Source organism: Ambystoma mexicanum, chromosome 5p, assembly GCF_040938575.1.
Source record: "Ambystoma mexicanum isolate Mex_15411 chromosome 5p, UKY_AmexF1_1, whole genome shotgun sequence".
NCBI classification, from domain to species: Eukaryota; Metazoa; Chordata; class Amphibia; order Caudata; family Ambystomatidae; genus Ambystoma; species Ambystoma mexicanum.
Window position 1 is genome coordinate 647,245,868 of NC_090930.1, and position 21,308 is coordinate 647,267,175.

At 45.7% G+C, this 21,308-nt stretch overlaps 1 protein-coding gene across 2 annotated transcripts in view; it reads right to left on the reverse strand.

The window, feature by feature from the left end:
* Nucleotides 1-21,099, reverse strand: part of KLHL4 (kelch like family member 4) — a 1,128,728-nt gene extending 1,107,629 nt beyond the window's left edge. The window contains exon 1 of one of the 2 annotated variants that reach the window (XM_069612999.1): nucleotides 20,096-21,099. In XM_069612999.1, the coding sequence (XP_069469100.1) occupies nucleotides 20,096-20,517 (422 nt within the window). In that variant the 5' untranslated portion in view covers nucleotides 20,518-21,099. The remainder of the gene's footprint in view (nucleotides 1-20,095) is intronic. The other variant, XM_069613000.1, reaches the window with a different exon arrangement.
* Between the last annotated feature and the right edge of the window lie 209 nt (nucleotides 21,100-21,308).

The following is a 21,308-nucleotide window of genomic DNA, read 5'->3' on the forward strand; positions in this document are numbered from 1 at the left end:
TATTTGCAGTATCCTGACACATACCAAGAGCAAAACCTGCTCTGAAGCTACCAATCAGTCTGCTGCCATACATAAACCCAAAATGAAAATATGAACAATGCATATTTTATGCACACTCTGCACCTTTACATAACTAATGTAATCAACTGAAATGTTGAAATACTCCAAAAAGGAAGTGTTCCGAAATAAATTCCATGTAGCAATGTCAATACAGAATCAATATAATAACATCAGTGGCAGTGTGCCTTCCTTGTCTATATTTGAGTGCTGAACGTCCTGATCTTTTCTACCCTCCTTTCCATGCAATGCCAATGATTACTTATTTCCTACGTGTATTGGGAGTACCTGACCAACAATATTCATTATCTGCAAGGCTCGTTTTGTAAGACCTTATCTATAGGCTGTGAAGTTAACCTAATTGTGTCGATTATTACAATTTGAATGCACTAATAGAGGACATTGAGGTCTGTTCTAAAATTGTAACGATCATATAAATGCACAATGTCTTAGATAGTTGATAGATAAAGGGCCCGATTCAGGGATTTTTTTTTCACGGTTCACAGTGACTTTGCACTGCAGAAAAGTCGCTTTGCACTGCCGACACAAACCCTGATTCATGGAACTGTGTAAAGTGTATTTTTGCAGTGGAAAGTCTGTGCAAAGTCAGACTATAGTCATTTTTGCAGAACGAAATGACTTTGCACAGACTTTGCACTGCAGAAATACACTTTGCACAGTACCATGAATCAGGCCCTAAATGTTTACCCTAAAACAAATAACATGTTGACAAAAACTACAATACACACCACAAAGGAGCAGACTAGAGCATAGGTTCCAAATGAAGGATGCATGGAGACTCATTCTAATACACCCATTAATACTTTCTGCCATTTCAGTCCTCACAGCAATAAAAAAAGACATTCATAGCTTTGTATTTTCTCAAATTAATAAAGTGACAGGGTTTCCTCCAATAAAAACATATGTTCACCATTTCAAGCAATGTCAGAATCCAACATGTAGAATGATTACAAATGTGGGCAGATTGAATCGAATGTCTCCAAATGATGATCTTCTGAAAAATTGAAAATATGCATATGTTCATTTGTATTTGGAAGCCCACATCTGCCATTAGTATGGTATGTTAGTGTGGTAGACCTGCCCAGACGTCCATTGCTGTACAGGTCTTGATTTCCAGCACACCAGGGGTTGAGTGAATGTGTGCAAGAGTGGTTGGTGTACTTTCAGAAGTACCTGTCATCCATGACGGTCAGGTTTGTTCTTGTGTGTGGTCCTGCAGTTTTGTTTGAGCTTTGCGTGGAGACCAGTGCAGCACCAGGGAGCTTTATTTGCTAACACAATTCACTTTGTATTTCCACACATGCAGCATCATGCGATTAGGTGTATTTGGAGGAACTGTGTGCGTTCCATATATATCACCACAATGTAGGTACTCCCATGCTATTGACTAAACCACTTCAATTAAACTACCATGCACTGTGCGGCAAGACCTTCACGTAGCAAGTCCATGAATGCTCAAGAACATGTAATGGCTAATAAGTGCAAAATGGGCAACGACATGTAGGCTCATGCAGACCATTGTTAGAAGACAGCACTCGACCTTCCTTCTCGCTTCAACTCTAATTAATTTCAGAAAAACATAGTATTTATACCAAAAACTCATCACTACTGACGTGTAACTCTCAAAGTTTGGCATGCAACTTGATTGGTTCTAGGAAGGTAACTTTACAGATTCTGGATTTGCACGAGCGACAGGGATGCACCATCACCCAGCGTGGATCAACAAACCTCCCTGCAGCATAGGCAGGTCAGTCATCACTTAATAGCGTGCAATCAGGCATATGGCGTCTGACGCGCCGGCCAAGGTATCTAATGACGCATAACGTATGCAAAATAAACAGCACACCATACACATTTAGGAAAACCTATTAAAACTAGGTATTTAGATATTTTCTAAAACATGATTACAAAAATTAAGTATGCTTTGGGCCTGGGCGGTCATTCCTTACTGATAACAGCAGCTTCAGTTAACTAACTTAGGCTTGCTTTGTGAGTGCTGATCACCACATGAAAATACCACCTACACAAACAGATGTAGGGCCCGATTCATGGAACTTTTTCCTGTGGGATTGCACCATTATAAAACACTTCAATGAATCAGGCCCTTAGTGTGAACAAGAGGAATATGGACATTAGTGGAACTTATCACTGCGCCTTTAGCACAGTACACTGCCAGGTGACAAGCTATTTTAGGAAAATGCTTGTTCGTAGGTAATGTGTTTTCCCTGTGCCCTCTGTCTCTCACACACACACACACACGCACAATCTCTGTCTGTCTCTCTTTCCTTCTCTTTCTCACTCTATGCCTCTGTCTTTCTCTTTCGCTCTCTCTCTCTGATTGGATGGTTCATTTTCAGGTGCACATTTGCTAGAGCCACTCCAGCCGTTGCTGTCAGCAACTTTCCCAGGGAAAAATCAAAGAGATCTTGGAATGATGGAGGGCTGCTGTGTTTTATTTCTAGTTCTAATTTATAAAGGAAGGATATCATGCACAAACATTGCAAAGTGAATATTTTAAAATGTGCATTGTGTTAATTTCTAACGATCATTTCTAGTATATATCGTTTTATTTTTTTTATATGTATCTAACTTGATACATTTTTGTATTTGATTTGAACTCCAAATAAATAAAAGAAATCACAAAAATAACTTCACACTTGTCTTACTGAGCAAAGCACGTAATCACAGCCTAGAATACCCATACACATTATTTTCTGGGGGAATGTTATCAGTCCAAGAAGGGCAGGCTGCAACCCGCCTACTGTACTCTTTTGAGGTGGCCCTAAGAGAAAGGGGAAGGAGCCAAATAGAATCAATGGTCCTCATTCACAAACCGTTTTTTAATGGGGTGCACGCACCCCTTGAAAAACGCTGTGTGAACAAGGCCCAATGTGAGCTCCATTCACAACTCCTGTCTTGTGGATTATGAAATGAAAAGGTACTGACATTTATATAACTTTTAAAATGTATAAAAGCTTGTCAACATGTATAGATTACATGTAGGTATGATCACAGAGTCCTAATATAATGATTCCTACATTGTACAATCCCGCCCCCCGACACTAAACATACTTACTACCTGAACTGATGACACACAAGCTCTGCGAATGGCTGAGCTGCAAATACCAGGCATCTAGTAGCCAAAGCTAAAGTTGGTCACCCTGAAAAATATTAAGTGAAGCAATTTGTCCCTCTATAATATGCGACCAAGTGACTGGAATGGCCCTCTGTTACTTCATGCTACGAGAGCACGACGAACAGTTCACTCATGTTATCTACACTTAACCAAACTCTACCCAGACTGGTGAAGACAGTTGACACTTTTTTTAACAAATGATCAATTGATTGTTTTTTGTGTGTTTGAGTGTACACTACGGGGATGGATTCACATTTGGTGTATTGATTACAGGCTCGTTTTCGTTTTTAGAGGATGATATTTTAGCTATTGATTGACTATTTTGATGTCTTAAAATGTACTTTCCACAGTATAGATGTATTTTTTACATCTGGAATAAATCATACAGAATGTTCTAATGGTGTTTGTTCACTCGTTTGATGATTTCTTTTAAGGTCCACAGTAACTTGTCTATAACCACATTGGATCCTGTATTATGTGAATGTAATTGTCATTGACCCACCAGATCCTGGTTCTGCTTGAACATTAGGGTCGCCCTCTATATACGTGCCCAATATGTGTTGCAGACTGCTCTGTATAAATCAAAGAGCATTTTGAGAACATAATATTGACCACAGGAATGTATATTTGACAAATATGTCAATGATATAAGTTTTGCATGTTTGAACCACTAAGTGCATAACACTCAATGGATACATGCTCATTTAACGTTCCATAGCACTCACTCTAATATTACAATGTTTTCAACCATGAAACATATTCATTGCATGAGGCCAGTTTAAAGATTTGGATTTGAGGTTAAAATGGCTGTCACATAAGTCACTCCACTGCCTTTTATGAGCTATTGAGCTTCTTTTTTCCAATGAGTCTTAGAAGAGGAGTTAATGTGCAAATGCGTGTGTGTGTGTCCAGTAGTCCCCAACGCACAGCTATACTTAGAAATATGCGGTGCGCGCAGTGTGTTGAGAGTGTTTGGAGTTGCCGGAAACCAGATATTTGCAGCATATTCTCATTTTGAACAATTTATGAGGACAGCTAGTCCCTGGCGGTGAGTGTTGAAACAATTACATCTGTGGTACTGCCTACTTGCCGGTGAGTGGACATGTACGAATTGGGTAGCGTGGGTCCCGTGCTAACTCTGCCATGAGCCGCACTAACTGACGCAGAATTGCAGGCGGCTGCAAGTTTACCCTATCCGTCGTCACCTATTGAGCAGGTCTTTGAACAGGCCCCATGGTCCAACAAGTCGCAGACCCGAATTGGAGATTCAAACTGATTACCTCCTTTTTTCACACTGATTAGAGATACAGAGACTTACTCCGGTGCATCAACTGAATCCCTGGCAGGGGAGGGTCTCCCCTGAGAGAGTAAGGACTCTGGCAGTCTGAAGGCTGTGGGCAATGGGACGCTGTCCCAACTTCCTCCTGAATATGGCTCTATAAACATGCAAATGGATGATACAACATTCGACTTGAGCCTATCACCAAACATACCTTTGCAGAGCGATCATGATCTTTCTGGAACAGATGTTTTTGAATCATCACCGGTCCCCACGCCGACCCCTCTTCCCTCCCGATGGCTATACGCAGTAACGCTTGAATGGAGGATGGTGTGAAAGAAGACAGAGAGGGGTGCATATCAGAAATAAATCTGCATCCTGGTCTCCTTGTATGAGGGCCTTCATGGAGAAAGAAAGTCGAATATGGCACTCCTGGAATCAATATTATTTAAATTCGAACACCTAAAGCTACATCTAGCCAAAGAATTCCTGTTTGCTCAAAATGTAGTTCATACAGGAACGGCTAATGTAGGCGACGTTCAGCGAGAGTGTGCAACCTCACGGAGGGCTTCCGTGCAAAACATCAGAACAACTAATCCATCATCGGCCCCATGGGAAGTCACAGAGCCAGTGCCAATGTGCCAGATTAACAAGCAGGCACCGGCAGTCCATGTAACTTCATCAAATAACAGGAGCTAGATACTTGTGGTTTGTATATGGACACGAGTTCGCCTTCGGAGAGAGTGATGTCTATCATCCAAGAGCAACCCCACACTCCTGTAGCACTGTTGGGCTCCACCATGCAAGAGGAGGAAGCAGAGGACACCTCCATTATAGTTCTTTCAGCGGGACAAGATTCAATCATATCAATTGGAACCAAGCGCGTTGAATTATTAGGGGAGGCTAAGAATATAAAAGCATTGTACAGAAGACAGCAAGAAAGCAAAAAGCGCATAATTTATACGTGTACTACTCTCTCAACCAACAGTGCAGGCGACTATTTCACAAGTAAATAAAGCAACAGTCTGGCCGCACTCAATTAACATCGCTCTTACGGACTCAGGAAGAGTCAGCAATGAACCACAGAATGTGCAGGGGCCAATTCACACAGCCATTAGCTTACGTCCACATAAAGTACCATTGGAGAGTGGGTTACCCCAAAATATTGGATGTGGGGCTACACATTTAAAAATCAGGACCAGTATCAAGCAATGGGCATTTTAAGAGTTGACATTGAGCTTGAGTGCCCCCATTACTCAGGCCACAAACCCCATTGTTCTCGCCAACTTGCAGACGGCATTGCTGGACGATTGCAATTTCAACCTTTACAGTCCTCTTTGAATCTGCCCACCTGGGGGCCAGTGCCCCTCCCACTGGCAACAACATCTGGTACATCGGATAATGTGAATCAACAAGGCAGACAGCATGATGCATGATCGTTATCCTTTGGTCCCGGCATTATTGACCTCCACTAAACATCAAAATCGGAAGTTCCATCAAGAGGTAAAAGAGAAAGAACAACGCTATAATATCCCAATCGAAAGTGTGATTGCAGAAACTTGACAGATTATAATGAATAGGGCTAACATCTTGCATCTGCTACATAAGAGTCCCGCTTTGACTAGTATCAATTCTAGAGACCTAACAAGGGTCTTTTTATTCGATCCGCAGCACTTCCATCGAGCTGCAATGTCCTTAAACTCGAAGATAGTGATGGACATTCTGCTAAATGAAAAAGATTCACTTTGCTGAATGCAATTTCATCTAACACCTTGTTCTTACCAGATTTTTTGGGGTGTAAGTCATGTCCTCAATAAGAGACCGGTGTCTTAAGGCGAGCAGTTTGCTCAGAAAGGAAAGGGTGATCAAGGGAGGAGCAGGTCTTGCTGCTGAAGAAGAAAATTCTTGCCTCTGAAGAAATCCGGGATTAGCTCCAGGGCATGGTTTCGAACTAGATCTCTGGACAGAGGTCCTGGGTAAAATTTACTGAGGATCAAAACTGCCTGTCACTCATGTCCTTTAATTCCAGGGCAATACCCATTTGTTTAACAATCATGAGCTATCCCGACTCATAAGGCAACACAGTTTTATTATTCTTCAAAATACCTGGTTAAAAACTCTAGACTTATTTGATGGCTACCTGCCTCTACTTCAAGCTACACACCAAGGAGACACTGGGCACCCTTATGGAGGACAATTGACAATAATAAAATCAGATCCAAACATCTCAGTGGTATCCAACTCAACAATCCTTTTTGTAGCAAGGGCCACTCACATTAGGGTGGGTTACCAGGCGGAACATAACATTCTTCGTTTAAACATCTACTGAGATCAGGGTATGTGCCAGTTAACCGTGTGTGAGGAATTCGACCATCCGCATGGGGAGTGTGTGCTCGCCTGGGCTTTTTGAAGTTTTGTCATTAAAATGAATGATGAGAGATCAACCTCAGAAAATGTATGGAGCTAATATGCACACATTTTCCTCTGCTCACCGCACAACCAACAAATAGCCATGTGTACTCTGAGGGACTCAGCCTACAGGCATAGTCCTCCCTGTCACGTTTAGCTGGAATGTGACAGCCACGGGTACATCAAAGCATCTCTGAAGGGGGAAGACAACACTTTCCTCCAGACATGGCCAGTCTCATTAAAATATCAAAGGCTACATGAATACGCCCTCTCTATTGTCTAAGTTCTGCCGATGGCAGCACATACTGATGATAGTTAATTGAAACAGGCCTGCGATAGGCCCGATCACAGAGCTGATAAAAGGGGACAGGAAACCCCAACACCATTGTGTCAACTTAAAGCTAGCTCCGAACCCTCTGTATGAAGGACGGTGAATGGCATATCTGCGACAACTGTTAACAGTAGGCAACCCCTGCAGGTAGACCCCCTTTCAGAGGGAAGAAGTATGTGAATTGTTGGAGACAGAAAGTCAGTTCTTGCCACACATTTCAAGGGAGACCTGCGCTTTGATCGGGAGCCACAGAGAGCTCAATGAACTAGAGAGATGCTTTGATCCACAACAGACAGGAAGATGGGTGGGACTTAGAAGTACATTTTGTCACCCCTTACCTTTCCTGTTGCAAAGCACTCTGGTTATGACCTCACGAATAATAGAAGATTGCTGGTGGGGACCCCGCATTGGTTCATTAAGGTAGGCTTAGCCTGCACCAATCACTGGGGCCCATTTGGCTTTAAAAGAGGGCTGTGTCCCTCACTTAGCAGATCATCCGACGACTTTGAAAGGAGTAAGAATGACTCATTTGGACCCTGCCAGTGAAGAAAGGTCAGGATTACCAAGAGGAAGGCAACATCATTCCCTTAAACATTTCCTAGGGAACAGAGGGAGATACCAGACTCATAGGACCCATCCAGCAGCTCCAGAACTGGTACCCAGCCAGCACACGGTGTGCCGTGCTAGGTTCTGCCAGCAAGTTTCCTAGGTGGGAAGTGTCACAGAGTCTCTGAAAAAAGGACAAGATCATTTCCTGCAAACACTCTCCTCGGCTTTGGGCCGTCCACCTCAAAGGATGACACAAGCCCTGCAAATAAGCTGCTAGGAGTGTCACAACAAGCATCAACCAGCGTCCATCTTTTCAGGATATTTTCGAGTCAGTCAAGCTCTTGAACCGCGACCGGCTGCACCACTGACTGTTGTCACCTTGTAGTCACTAAAGCCGTCTGAGACGCCTCGACCAGCATTCCAGATCCGCCAACCAGCACACAGACAACGATTCTTGACCCTGAGCCGCAAGGTAGGCCAGCATGCATCCATCCATCCAGCCTCATTTGCGAAACTGCCTGTTGCCTGATACCCGCAGCTGTCTCCCATCTTGAACTCTGTTGCAGGAGCTACAAAGCATCCTGGAACCAACTCAACGCTGTTGAGCATAATGATCATATCAAGCACCATGTACATTGTGGTTATGTCCCCCTGGTCCTTCTCCGAAGGCCCCTAGTGACATTTACGACCCCTTGCTCCCTTGGTGCTGAAACCAAATAACCTTAAACAGTTAAGACTGATTTCTTTACTGACTACCCCCCTGTCAGTATCCAGAGTGCATCCCTTTCCTTCGTGAAACTGTCTTTCCTCTGTGTTCCTTTAAAGGGTGGGTAGTATTTTGTAGTATGCTAGAACTGTTTGTTGTAATAGTAATAAAGTAGGTATTTTTATACTACCTTGACTAGACAGTCCCTATCATCATTCAATAATAATTGCATTTTCGCTTTTTTGCAACTAACCAATGATCCACGACTGTGCGGAGATAAGCCTGCTGTTCCGCCCACATTACATAAATTGGACAAGGAGGTTTATAATTTACTTGTGTTTCCAATCTGTTCAGATCCCTTCTGGTGTACTACAGGTGTGGGGCTGATTGATGGTTTAGAAACCAATATTCATCCCCGGACCACTGGTGCCCCGGAAGTTGATTTGTCACACTGAGGCATTAGAACTTATAACATCCTTCTGATATGACCATGAGCCTAAGGTTCATATTCTCTTGGGTGGGGACCTACATTCGGACTGCCTGCATGTGCAGGGACAAGTGAGCTCGGGGGCACCTACCCCTACTTCTGGTCATAAATTAATCCACGGACAGATGTGGGATAAAGGTCTCTCGAGCTTGGGGCTGCTGATCGTAAATGGAACAGTTAGAGGCCACATTCCCCCTCCCCCTACCTGGTCCAATGGAATTACTAACTCAGCAATAGACTATGGGCCCGATTCATGGAATAATTTGCAGGGGAAATAGCAGAATTGCGCACCAAACTGCACACAAATCCGCGCTCGTCGATTCATGGAACGGACTGCACAGGACTTTCTTGGCATTGCGTGGAGTTCGTGCAGGACTGGAACGTCTGTGCAAGCCATCAAGCACCTTGCACGAGAGACCATACAGAGCATGGGCGTGGCTTGCGCAGAGGGCTGGGACAGGGTCGGAACCCAGAAAATGGGAAAGAACATGCGAAAAAGTGGGCGTTACGAGGGATGGCCTGCAGACAGTCCCTCAACCACATGCATTTTCGCCAAATGACACGTACTCACATAACGACCCATGCAGCTTCTCTATCGCTATGCCACCAGAAGGCAGGCCTAAGTGCACTTGCGCACAGGATTCGAAGCACAGAGGTGGGTTTGCATGTCAGATTTAGTGGTGCTTATACGCAACAAAGGTTCTGATCTCACTTAGGGGTTTAGTGGGGTGCAGGAACAGTTTAAAGGGGTTCACACACATATTTTTCGATTTAAGACCGAGTTACGATTTTTCATACGCATGTTGTCGGGGTGTCAGCAACAGTTACAGGAGACTCTGCGCAGGATCCCCAAGATGCAGGCCTGCTTGCTGGGGACCCCATGCACTGTTTGAGGGATGTGATAATTTGTGTCTGGGAGCGTGCAGAGGTAGCTGTTCTGGTTGTTTATGCTTTGCGTGTGGGCGTGTTGGGGGCGTTACGCCGCGACTTGCAATTAAGGTTACTTTGCACAGTAAATTCCATGAATACGCGGGGCGCGCATTTTTTATTCTGCGTGCAGGCTCACGCATTGTCCTTTTTTCGTGCGGTCATTACCGGATTTCTGCACACATTTCCATAAATTGGGCCCACAGTTTATTAGGATAAATGGCTGCATGATCATTGTAGCCAGTTTGTTGTTGAGGGATCCTACCGCAAGTGACCGTGCATCGCTATCAGCACACTTTAATATCCTGATGAAGCCTAGAAATTCGTTAGGGGAAAATATACCTAGAAGTCTCCTAGCCTTGAACACACATAATCGTGCAAGGCTGCTGAGCACGTTTGTAGCAAATTCTCTGGCTGAAAAATCTGCAGAGAATAGGTCTGACTGTCTCGAATCAGCAACTTTGAATGCTTATAAAAGAGTCAATCAACGTTGCCACCTCTTGCTCAGGTAAACTGGGCTTTGCACCTCGGATCCAGCAACATGCCTATAATGCAGAGCTTGTCTCTCGGAGGAGAAAACTTAGAGCCCAAGTTCAGGGGATTAAGGGTGACCCTAATACCATCTCAAGAGAGAAAAAAGCTTGACAGTCTTACAAAAATTGACTGTGCACTACGAGAGCTCAAATTACACAACTGGCCGCCCTAACCAATACAAACTCCAAATCTTTTCGGGCTCTAATCAATGGGCAAACCGGATTGCGGACGGGGAGACTAGTCATTGCTGTCTCAGAAGTGGACTGGGTTTCCCATTTTGAGGCATTGTATGCACCGGTGGAAGTTTTTTGGGAGAATTCGAGCTTGGCTAAAACCTCCTTGCAAGGACTGTGGGAGTTAGAAATCAACCCACAAGTCCTCCAAAAGGTCATCCAGGGACTAAGTTCCTCCCGGGCCCGAGACCCAACAAGCTTTCAAATTTTATTTTTAAATCTAATTCAAACCTGTGGTCAGAAGTATTAACAACTGTGTTTTTGGACAGTGTAAGTACGAAAAGATCACCATCGACATGCAGCCAGGCACATGTCATTCCCATATACAAAAAGGATGCAAGAGCTCTTGCCTGAAATTTCCACCCAATAGCGTTGCTAGACACTGACCCTAAAGTATTTGCATGTTTTGCCTCAGCATCTTGAGCAGTGGGCTACGAGCACGGGGATCCTCAGTAAATGGCAAACAGGATTCTGCATGTGGATGGGAACCTCTCTCAATGGTATGCTTCTGAAATATATGCTACATTAGGCTTGGTCAAAAGGCGGGAATCCAGTCTATGTTGCCTCGGTCGACTTGAAGGCCGTCTTTGATGCAGTGAATCGTTCACTTCTTTGGCAGAAACTGCAGTCATGGGGCATCCCAGAAGGCCTATTAAGACTACTGGTTGGCTTGCATGACAACTCTACGATACAGGTGTGCCTAGACCAGCAAGGTCGTTTATCTCAGCATATTAGAATGGCCAGGAGCATCCACAAGGGGTGTGTATTGGTGCCTTGTCTTTACACATATATATTGCCTTTACATGGGGGACAAGCTTTTTACTTGCCATGAAGAGCCATGGCCACCCCTAAATTACACCATTAACACCCCCTTTGGCTAGCATACGCCAATGACTTTTTAATATTCAACAGCACACCTACAGGCCTGCAAAACCTACTGGAATGTTTCCTTGATTTTGTGGAGGCCCGTTCAATGACAATCAACCCTCTAAGACCAAAGTGATCCAGTTTTCTCACACAAGTAAGAAATCCTCCTTTTTTGGCATGTGCGAGGGGAGAGGGTACAGAGGGTGGACTCCCTACTGTATAGGGGCTTCCTGATAAATTGGAAAAAATCAGGCTTAATCACTCAGAAATGGCTTCAAATGAAAACCATAGGACTGGCTAATCAATTATTAAGAATTGACTCGAAATGTGGGAAATGATCACTCTTACCTTGTATTTGCATTTACGAGTCAAACATTGTCCGTAAAATCCTATACAGGATTGAAGCCTACGAACAATCGGTCCTCAACCTTTTGCCGGTTTTGGAGGCCCAGGTATGGAGAGGAGTCCTCCATTTGCGTCCTCTTTTCCCTCTGCCGTTGTGAGGTATGAACTGGGCCTGACCTCTCTGCTGGCAAGAGCCCAGAGGAAACTCTTGGCACAATACAGGAAGGTTCATGTCATGGAAGGTGCCTCGCTGTATTTTGATTTTAAAGTGGTCCTTCGGGCTAAAGGTTCAAAGGTTTTGACACAATTGGCAGACTATTTTGGCCACCTTTTATTGGAAATGTGTAACTCCTTTCAGGAGTCGATTGGCAACCCATACAGAACAAATAAAGCCTTGTATGAGTAGAATTGGGTCTTCACGCTCAATGATTTTCCTGGGTATCCTCGATGGTGCACCTTAGTGGAGATCACAAGAGACGGGGCACGTTGACACTGGTTCTTGCAATTTACCCTGAGAAGGGCGCGTGGAATCAGTTCATAAGATTTTGCATGAATATCCTGCACACTAAGTACATTTTATTAAGCTAAGACCTCGAGAATACAGACCACTTGTGCTGTAGGTTTTGTCAAGTGACGACCCAGAGGGAGACACTGAAACATCTGACAATTGGTTGTGTTTCTCGTCGGGGAAACAGGGGTAGGCCTTTAGGAAACAAATCGACTGTTTTCAGGATATAGACCCAGAAACTCAGTGGGAATTATGTTTAGCCGGCCGAACTACTGACATTGTGATAGCGGTAGAGAACTTTGTAACATTTTTTGAATCTCGGAGTCTGTGTCTATTTGTGGGATAGAGTTTAACAGTATGAGGATACTTTGCTCATATCTAATTTATTTGTTTACACTAGGGGCGGCATTACGAGTTTGGAGGTAGCCATGGTGCTATTAGTGCCATGGCTGCCTCCAAACTCGGGTCCGGGTTCCTTGAATGAGGAATTACTGGGCTAATCAACCTTGGAGGACCCGGTAAATCCTCATTCAAAATACCCATCCCCATTCCCATTTGAGCCCCCATAGGGCTCAATGGGAATGCGTAGCGAGCTAATAAGGGGCCTGTTAATAACAGTGCCCGTTATTAGCTCCCTGGCCCTTTAGATGCTCCCGCTAAGGGCGGTTGGTTTTACCAGCCGCCCGCAGCGGGACCCGCTAAGGGACCTCCTAATGCGGCGTCAAGGGGTTAACGGCACCGGCATCCTTACCGGCGCCGTTAACCGCTTACCGCCAACCTCATAATGAGGCCCTATGTGTATTCATTCTTTTACTTCCCTGTTAATTTCAAACTCTTTTTGATGTATTGTTAAAGGTTATTGTTATTTAACCAATAAAGCAAAGGAAAAAAAATGAAAAAAATAAAGGTTACGGATACAGATCATGCCAATGGAAATAATTTTCAAAAAACATTCTCTGAAAAACGGTCTTTCTGTGCATCTAACAAAATCCAGACACTGCCTCAAGTCAACACATTTGAAAAGCTTTGTCGGGTTTAGCAATGAAGTATCCATTTGCAATCTGCACACCGGAGCGGGCTTAACATGATAACATTCAGACTGACACCCTAGAGTAAAGCAACTCCATTAGCAGGAGGTATTGGGCTTTACAGCTCTTCATCACATTTATATTGGCCTCCTCAAAGGCCAAATTATCGCCTCTGGCATTGTACATTTCTCACCCATTTGCCTTCCTACCATCATTCAGTGTACCCAGTGCCCTTTTTTACAACACTGCTTTTGAAACTATGGACCAGTTCTATGGTGAAGTTTTGCTGGTGCAGAATGAAGTGGAGCATGTACACAAAACTATTCCATTGCATGTGCGGTCATAGACGCAACAACACTACGTGCATATTGGCTAGTGATTACAGTTAGAATTAAATGCAGTGCAAGACAACACCAGCAGTTACTTCTTTACACACGACTTAAATCATGCCATAATGGTGCAACTCTCATCCCCTGCAACAAATGGAGAAGACATAATGGATGTTCTTGGACTACGGTTCATCACGCATGCCATTAATTGCCATCCTTTGGAGAAATGTCCTATGCACAGTGCTGTGGTGTAAAGAGGAACACTTATTTGGCCTTTGAATGGGATGAAGAACACATTACACTTACTGGACAGGGTCTCAAGATACAAGTTCAGGTAAACAAGTGTCTCCCCTTTTTTTAATGAATGAACTCAAAGCATTTTGATTGTATTCTGGCATGGTTAACAAAGATCTTAAATTATCAAAATAGTAAAATATATACAAATAGACGAGTTGCTGCAACTATCTCTTGCATTCCAAAGAGAACCCATGAGCACTAGCTTCTATCATTGATGAAGACAGTATCGGCGTCAGCTGTGCTAGTGTAAGTATGAATGAGCCTACCACCTCAGTGTCATTAGGACACATACAAATGTCCTAATTGGGGGAAGAAAAAGAGCTCTATGCATATCCCTTTACCTCCAGCGTCCAGCAAAATATGTTTGACATTCTGTGTACTGACTGGGCACTATGTTAGTTCCATTTTAAGAGAGGTGTCTCTACCTGTGAGGAATTGCCATCTGGAAAGTGTATAGAATCCCTGTTTTTTTAAATGTTTTACATTTAATTAACTCCATCTCGAGAAGGGTCATCTGCCAATTAGATTCCCCTTTCATAAACTCCATGCCAAAATAATAGTGCACAACCTGCCCTGCTGCATCAATTTCCTAACCTGCAGCACATGATCTACAGTGGCACAGAGCCCACTCAGAGGTCCCAGGTGCACATTTGACAGCTGCAGTGACAGCCATGGCTCTTCAGCGCTGGGGGCATTTAAGATGTAGATCCCCTATTCTAATAACTACACAACTATGGGGTGCTATTCTGGTGGGACATTACCCTTTAAATATTAGCTATACCTGAGTTTAAGGTATGGTGAGTAGCATCTCTCATAATCATCCAAGCCACATCAATTTGATATCACAAATGTGCCAGCCCTGAGAAGCTAGCACAGTTGTGGATGGGTTATGTGTATTCCCTCTAGCCAGGCTGTCTTTGTCTGCTCCCAGTAAGAATGTAACCCTGGGGGATGGGAGGTGCCTCTCTTTGTTCCTTTGTGAGGACAGGCAACACCCTCTCCAGAGAGACAGACACTCCACAGGAAACTGTCCTGGTAAAAGGAATCAAAGGGAAAACCCATTCACAAGAAGTAGCCTCACACCAGGGTGCTGCATACCTAAAAATACCTTTAATTCTATTGAGAAGTGAAGGGGGTTTATGCAGACTTAGGGAGCTGCTCACATCAGGATGTAGGTTCCACCATCTTGTTTCTCTGTGTCCCAATATTTCCTTCTTGTCCCCTCCACTTCCTGCAGCACAAAGTGCTTTGGGTGTGATGTCAGAAGGAAACCTCCACTTATACTAAGTACAGGGATTGGACCCCTAAAGTTGGCTACCTTTAGTCCATTTATTTGTGGAATTTTGTATTTAAAAGAAGGAGTCTCCAACTCCGTCTTTCATTCATCTCTAGACGTCAAACCTTCAACATGAATTCATTGCACCTCTGTTGGGGAAGCAGCTCTTTCCAAATCTCTCTGTCGGAGGTGAAGACTGAGTGTTCAAGGTTGAGATAAGTTCTTCCCCCTAACAATCCCAAGGGCACATTGTGGTGACCTGCTGCTGGAGCAAGACCTACCTCTCTGCCAGCCACAACGGTACATAGTACCTCACTATGTTGAAGGATGCCTGCAGTTGTGTACCAACTTAAACCGTGCTTGCAAGCCCGAGAACAAGGACTCATCTTGTCCCTGACACATTGGAGTGGGACTCGTAGCACCAGATATCCATGGCAACCAGGATTCCTGTGTTTTGTCACCATTGGACTGCTTTACACCATGAATCGAGCCTGTTTGACCCAGTCCAAAGGCAGCACCACATGGTCGTACCTCTGGTGCTGCCTTTCGCACTTGCCTGATCTAAAAACCGCTGTGTTGTACCTTTCAAACCAGTTTGATGTCACACCATGCCAGTTGAACACATTGTTGCCTCGGCTTGAACCACCTTCCGAACCATCAGTATCTACGTTACCGATCTTCATCAACATTCGACCAGAACCTGGGGGATCCTTAGAATCTGGACCTCCAAATGCATGAGCAGTGCCGACCAACTCAAACTGCATATCCACTCACAAGCATCTACATCATCGAACTGACTGCTGAACTGTTCCTTGTGGCTCTCACGAGTCACACTTCAATGAATGCTGTGGCAAGCCATTTTTCAAACCGCCAGCATATTTGCTGACAATTTCCATCACCAGTCGTACTGACTCTTGTGGCCTCATCGAACTGTGACCCTCCACACTGCATCAGACCATCTTCAACTGTGCATCCAGTCACCAGCCTCTTCCCCCTCAAACTGACTGCCAAACTGATCCTAGTGGCCCTTACTTCCCGCACTTCTTCAAACCACAATGAACTTCAGCTCAGCCCTGGCTCAACATCTGCTCCCCGACTGGAACAACACAACCAATGCAAATGAGCCCGATTCGAACGGCATGAACAGTACCAAGAAGCCTGGCTCGACACTATTGAAACACCAAGAACCACAGCAAGGTATTATTGACTCATAACTGCCCCCTTTGGTCCGGCTTTGGGCCCTAGGGAATGGTTCGGTCATTTTGATCCCTTTTTGCACACAAGAAAATATCATTTTAAAGAACATTGTGATTTGCTTTTAACTGCCTTTTTAACCCCTGATTCACTACCCAGAGTGCAACATCTCTCTGCGCATATTCTGTGTTCTTTCCTCAGGGGTGGGTTTTGTGTTGTGTTTTCCTATTTAGCTATTCTTGCACAGAGTGGGTTTAATTAAATCGTATGTTTGTTTATAGACCCTTGATTGGACATTCCCTTTATTTTGGACAGCTATGTATTGCTATTTGGGTTGCTACTGGATCACATTCACACTCCTCTCAAGAGTATACTCTTCCGTAGGCCCACGTTACCACAAAAGGTGAAGGGTGTTTGTCTCTTAAGTGCGCCTGTTTTACCTTTATGATTTCGATCACTCTTCTTTTGCTTCAGCTTTAGGGCGCAGCAAGTCCTTTGGCCACTGCTCACCTTTGCACTTCTGCAGGGCAGGAGTAATTTCGTCACACTACCCAGCTCAGATTGAACAATTTGATTTCTGTCTTTTACAGATTCACCAGTGCTTGTGAGCAAGGGTTCTGGAGCCTCGTGTCTCACCAGCAGTTGCTCAGAAATCAATCACGTTAGTTGCAGTGAGACTCCTGACCAGAGCCCTGGACCAGTTTTAAAGGGGAGTTTGTTCATCTGTGCTTTGCCCTCGTTCGAGATGAGTAATTTGATTATCACTCAGAGGACGAGTCAATGCCAAATTGTCAACCAACTACAGAGTGCAACAAGCACACACTCCATCATTGTGCATGGCTGATGTTGGGCTCATGCACAAAGAATGCAACATGATTACATCGTGAAACATATAGTTCTCATCACAGGGTCGAACAGTCCCCTCCCGATCACGAACAGTTTCACAGACAAGTTATGCCGCTCAAGTCTTATACACAGTGGGCCGGACTGTCTATGCGGGGTAGTGGCATCGGTGCACAAATTTGAGTAAAAATAAATCAAACATGCGTTTTGAGGTGTGATTTTTATTTAGTGCTCAATGTTTTATCTGTCACAAGTGTGCTACATTTCGCCTGATTTTCAGAGGCGTTTATAATGGAGCAATCCCATTGAAAAGCGCTCTTTGAATCAGGCCCAATATTGCCGCGTGATGGCATTACCACTTGGATGTAGTCGTATTATGGAACTAAAAACATGTTTGAACTAGAAATACAATTTCAGGTATCAGGGGCAAAGACAAAAACTGGCTTCTGGCCAGGCAATACTTCATCATCAAAGCTGAGTGACTTGGCGGGCCATAACACATGTCTTACGGGACCGCATCCGGCAGGTGGGTCATATGCTGAGCGCCACGCTCACCTGGGGCAACCTTTAACCCTAGTCCTGATACTGTGCAAAATTGCTCTTGCACTAGTGCAAGGTTTCTGTAATCTGGCAACCAGATTCCTGAAAGATGACGCCGCAGTGGATGAATGGGGAGGGGGGCCGTTCAAAGGCAAGGAGTGTATTGAGGGCCTGATTCCCAGAAGCGTTTTATAATGGTGCGATACCATTGAAAAACGCTCCACGAATCAGGCAGTTTCCAAAATGTCACCAGCCTAAGCCCAGATTATCAAAACGTTGCCCTTATGCAAAAAGTTGGAGCAAATAAATTCAGCCCTCGTTTTGCATCCTAAGTAATGCCAAGTGAAGCAAATCGCTTTAGCCCCAACCCGTACTACCTAAGGTTTTCACTCGTGCCAAAGAAGAGGCAGAATGGTGCTGCATAGCCTGAAAAGAAGTGCATTAAACAGATTCTTCTCTTGTCATGCAGCACACATGGCTCCCAAAACAGTCTGATTAAGTCCCTCCCTAGTGCACATGTTTTTAGATCATATGGGTTGTTATAAAACCGGTTTGCTACATTTTATGCTATCAAAGCATCTGCGACATGTTTAGCTACAGTGCAAACGTAGGGTGATCTGGCACCTGGTGCTTCGGCGGGGTCATGGGAGCCTGTGACCGCTTGCACTCTCGCCATTTTACCGCAATGCACGAGGAGTGCACGACACATTCCTGCCAGTGTTCCCTAAAAAATACTCCACGCACAACGAATATTGGCACATGTATGTAATCACGAAGCCACCACCATGATAAAGGTCAATCTGAGCGAGATGAATTATATGTCATACATTGTTGCATGTCACTTTCACCAAACGTATTCCCGCGTTGCATCTTACATTGTGGGTCTTGTATCTGTAACTCGCGCAGGCTCTAATGGCCAAAGCGAAGCTGCCGCTTTCTCTGCTTGACACTGGCGTGGCAGGACATCCTGTTTCACAGAACACATACAATGCCAGCTGCAGCTGACAGCCGGCACAACTTTCGTGAGCTTCCGCATCTGGCCCCGAGGGTTTACACGCCAAAACCATGAGCTTGCAGATCCGTGTGCCAAACTGGCACCCACGCCTGTCATGGCTATGGGCGCCCGGCTCCCCATTTAACAGAGGCATCAGAACTGTTGCCAAGTGCATCGGGTGGCTGGACTCGTTCAGACCTCCCCCGCGGTCCCCCACTGCCTGGCGCCCCCTTAATCAATACTTAGGCGATTGCTGACATCTCAAGGTGCCATCCATCAAGCCCCCTTACTGTAATTGGCATTTTATTACCTGCGCTGCAGAGCGCCTCTGTGGGCCAGTACAGCAGAACAACTGAGAACGGAATGAGTACTTAAATCTCTTCTTCGGAGAAAAAAAAAACAAAAGTGGGTTTTTTGTATACACCCCAAACTTAATTGCACTGATAAAAAACACAGAAAGGTGTATGAATAGGAAAGAACGGTGTCCTTCCATCGTGCTCGTGTGGGGCTGCGAAGCAGCAGGTGAGTTTAGACACATCATGATGTGTGCAGTGTGGTGGGAACGATTACTGCTCGTTATCTTGCGGTGACTGGAGCGTGCCCACCCACCGCACACCCACCCCTTTCCTGCACCGGTGAAATGGGCCCAGGCTGAGGCAGCTTCTGTAGCAGAGTCGCGTGCACAAGTGTGCATGCACACTGCGCTGTGCTAAGAGGAATTGGTTTGGAATCCCCGCTGTACATTGTTTAAGAAGAAACGCCAAAACCTCTAATAGGACCATTTCCTGCATCATTATGTCTCATGGATGAATTGTCAACCGGCGCAACATTGTTTTCGGTGTCCCAATGTACAGTAGTACACTTAATTAGCGTTTTTTTTAATTCTAATAGAACTCTTCCATACACATATCGACCACTCGTGTTACCATGTTTTGGGGTTAAGCTCCTCGAAGAGGAGACGCAGCGCTACAGAGAACACATAAACATACATCTAAACCCTTACAATGACTACCCATGCGAACCAGGCGAGTGGCATGCCACACAGTGTGTCATGTGGTGGTGTTGTTACACGAGTAATCCCGCATGTCTCTCGCTAGAATGGATTGCGGCAGTTAAGCACATCAGAACCAACGGGCAACACAAGGCACGCAGCGGGTATTTGGGGCGGCAGGGCTGGCAGTGCATCCCCGCGGGTGGGTGCCTACCTCTCCTCAGCAGACACATCGGCGCTCGCGTCTGTGATCAGCGGGCTGTCCGGGCTGCTCTTGTCTAAAGCCTCCTTGGCGCCGGGCTCCTCGGCGACGCTCTTGGGGCTCTCCTCGCTGGGCCGGAGGTGCTCTATCAGGTTCTGCGGGGGCCAGGACTGCGTGCCGCGGTGATGGACGGGGGTGGGCCCTGGCACCGGTGCCAGTATATTGTGCACGGGGCTATTGTTTCTCTTCAGCCCATTCCTGTCCCGCGAATGGCTTTTCAGCCTGCTGTGAACCGGCGTGCCTCTGTGCTCATATCCTTCCTGCTGCAGGCACCCCCCAGTGCCTGCCGAGCCTTGAGAGGGGTGGCTGAACCAGCGCCAGCGCAGCCGGAGGATCTGCTTCACGTCAAACTCTTTCTTCCCAGACACAGACATCTCTGCAGGAAAACAGCGCGCAGAAGGCGACAAGGGGGCTCTTCCTTCAGAGGGGAAGCGCTGCCTCTGGTGTTATCACTTCTCGTGTCTCTCCGGCTTCCCTGGCTGGCCCTGCAAGCCGACGCGAAGCCGCCGCTAACTGTGTAGGTGGGAGCCCATCCTGACAGGATGACGAGCTCAGACCCGAAACAAGTAAACCAGCCTAGCGCAGCCAAGAGGCAGCCCCCATGGCACCGGCCGGCCACTCCACTCGCGCCCCCAGCACGACCTGGCCCCCGCGGGGTCCCGACGGAGGCGAGCGCACGGAAGCGGCAGGACCTGCTCTCCCCCGAGCCCGCGCCTCTGGATAAACGCCGCTGCGCTCCGCCGGGGCTTTATACTGCGCACATTCTGCTGCCACAGAGGCGCATCTTCCTAATGATTCCGCCAGGAGCCATCCCTCACCGTCACCAACGTGCCGGGCTTTCCAGGTTTTCGCGCCTTCCAATTAGAGCGCACTTTGCATGGAAATTGCATTAGGAACGTGGGTAATACATGGCAGCCGAGGTGCTCAGCTTATGAATCATAAGGCGTTTTCCGACCAGGTGTGGCAGTGTAATACATCGTCCCACATGTTAAACCATCTCCCGAGGGGGGTGCCTTAGTATGGTAATGTGCAATGTAAGCAAGATGCGACTGTCAGCTCCCCCCACCGCAGCTTGTGTAAATACACAGCTCCACAGCACCCCCTTGACGCCTCTAGACCATCGATTTTTAAGTACACATGCCACAAGACATGCATTAAAGGAGCA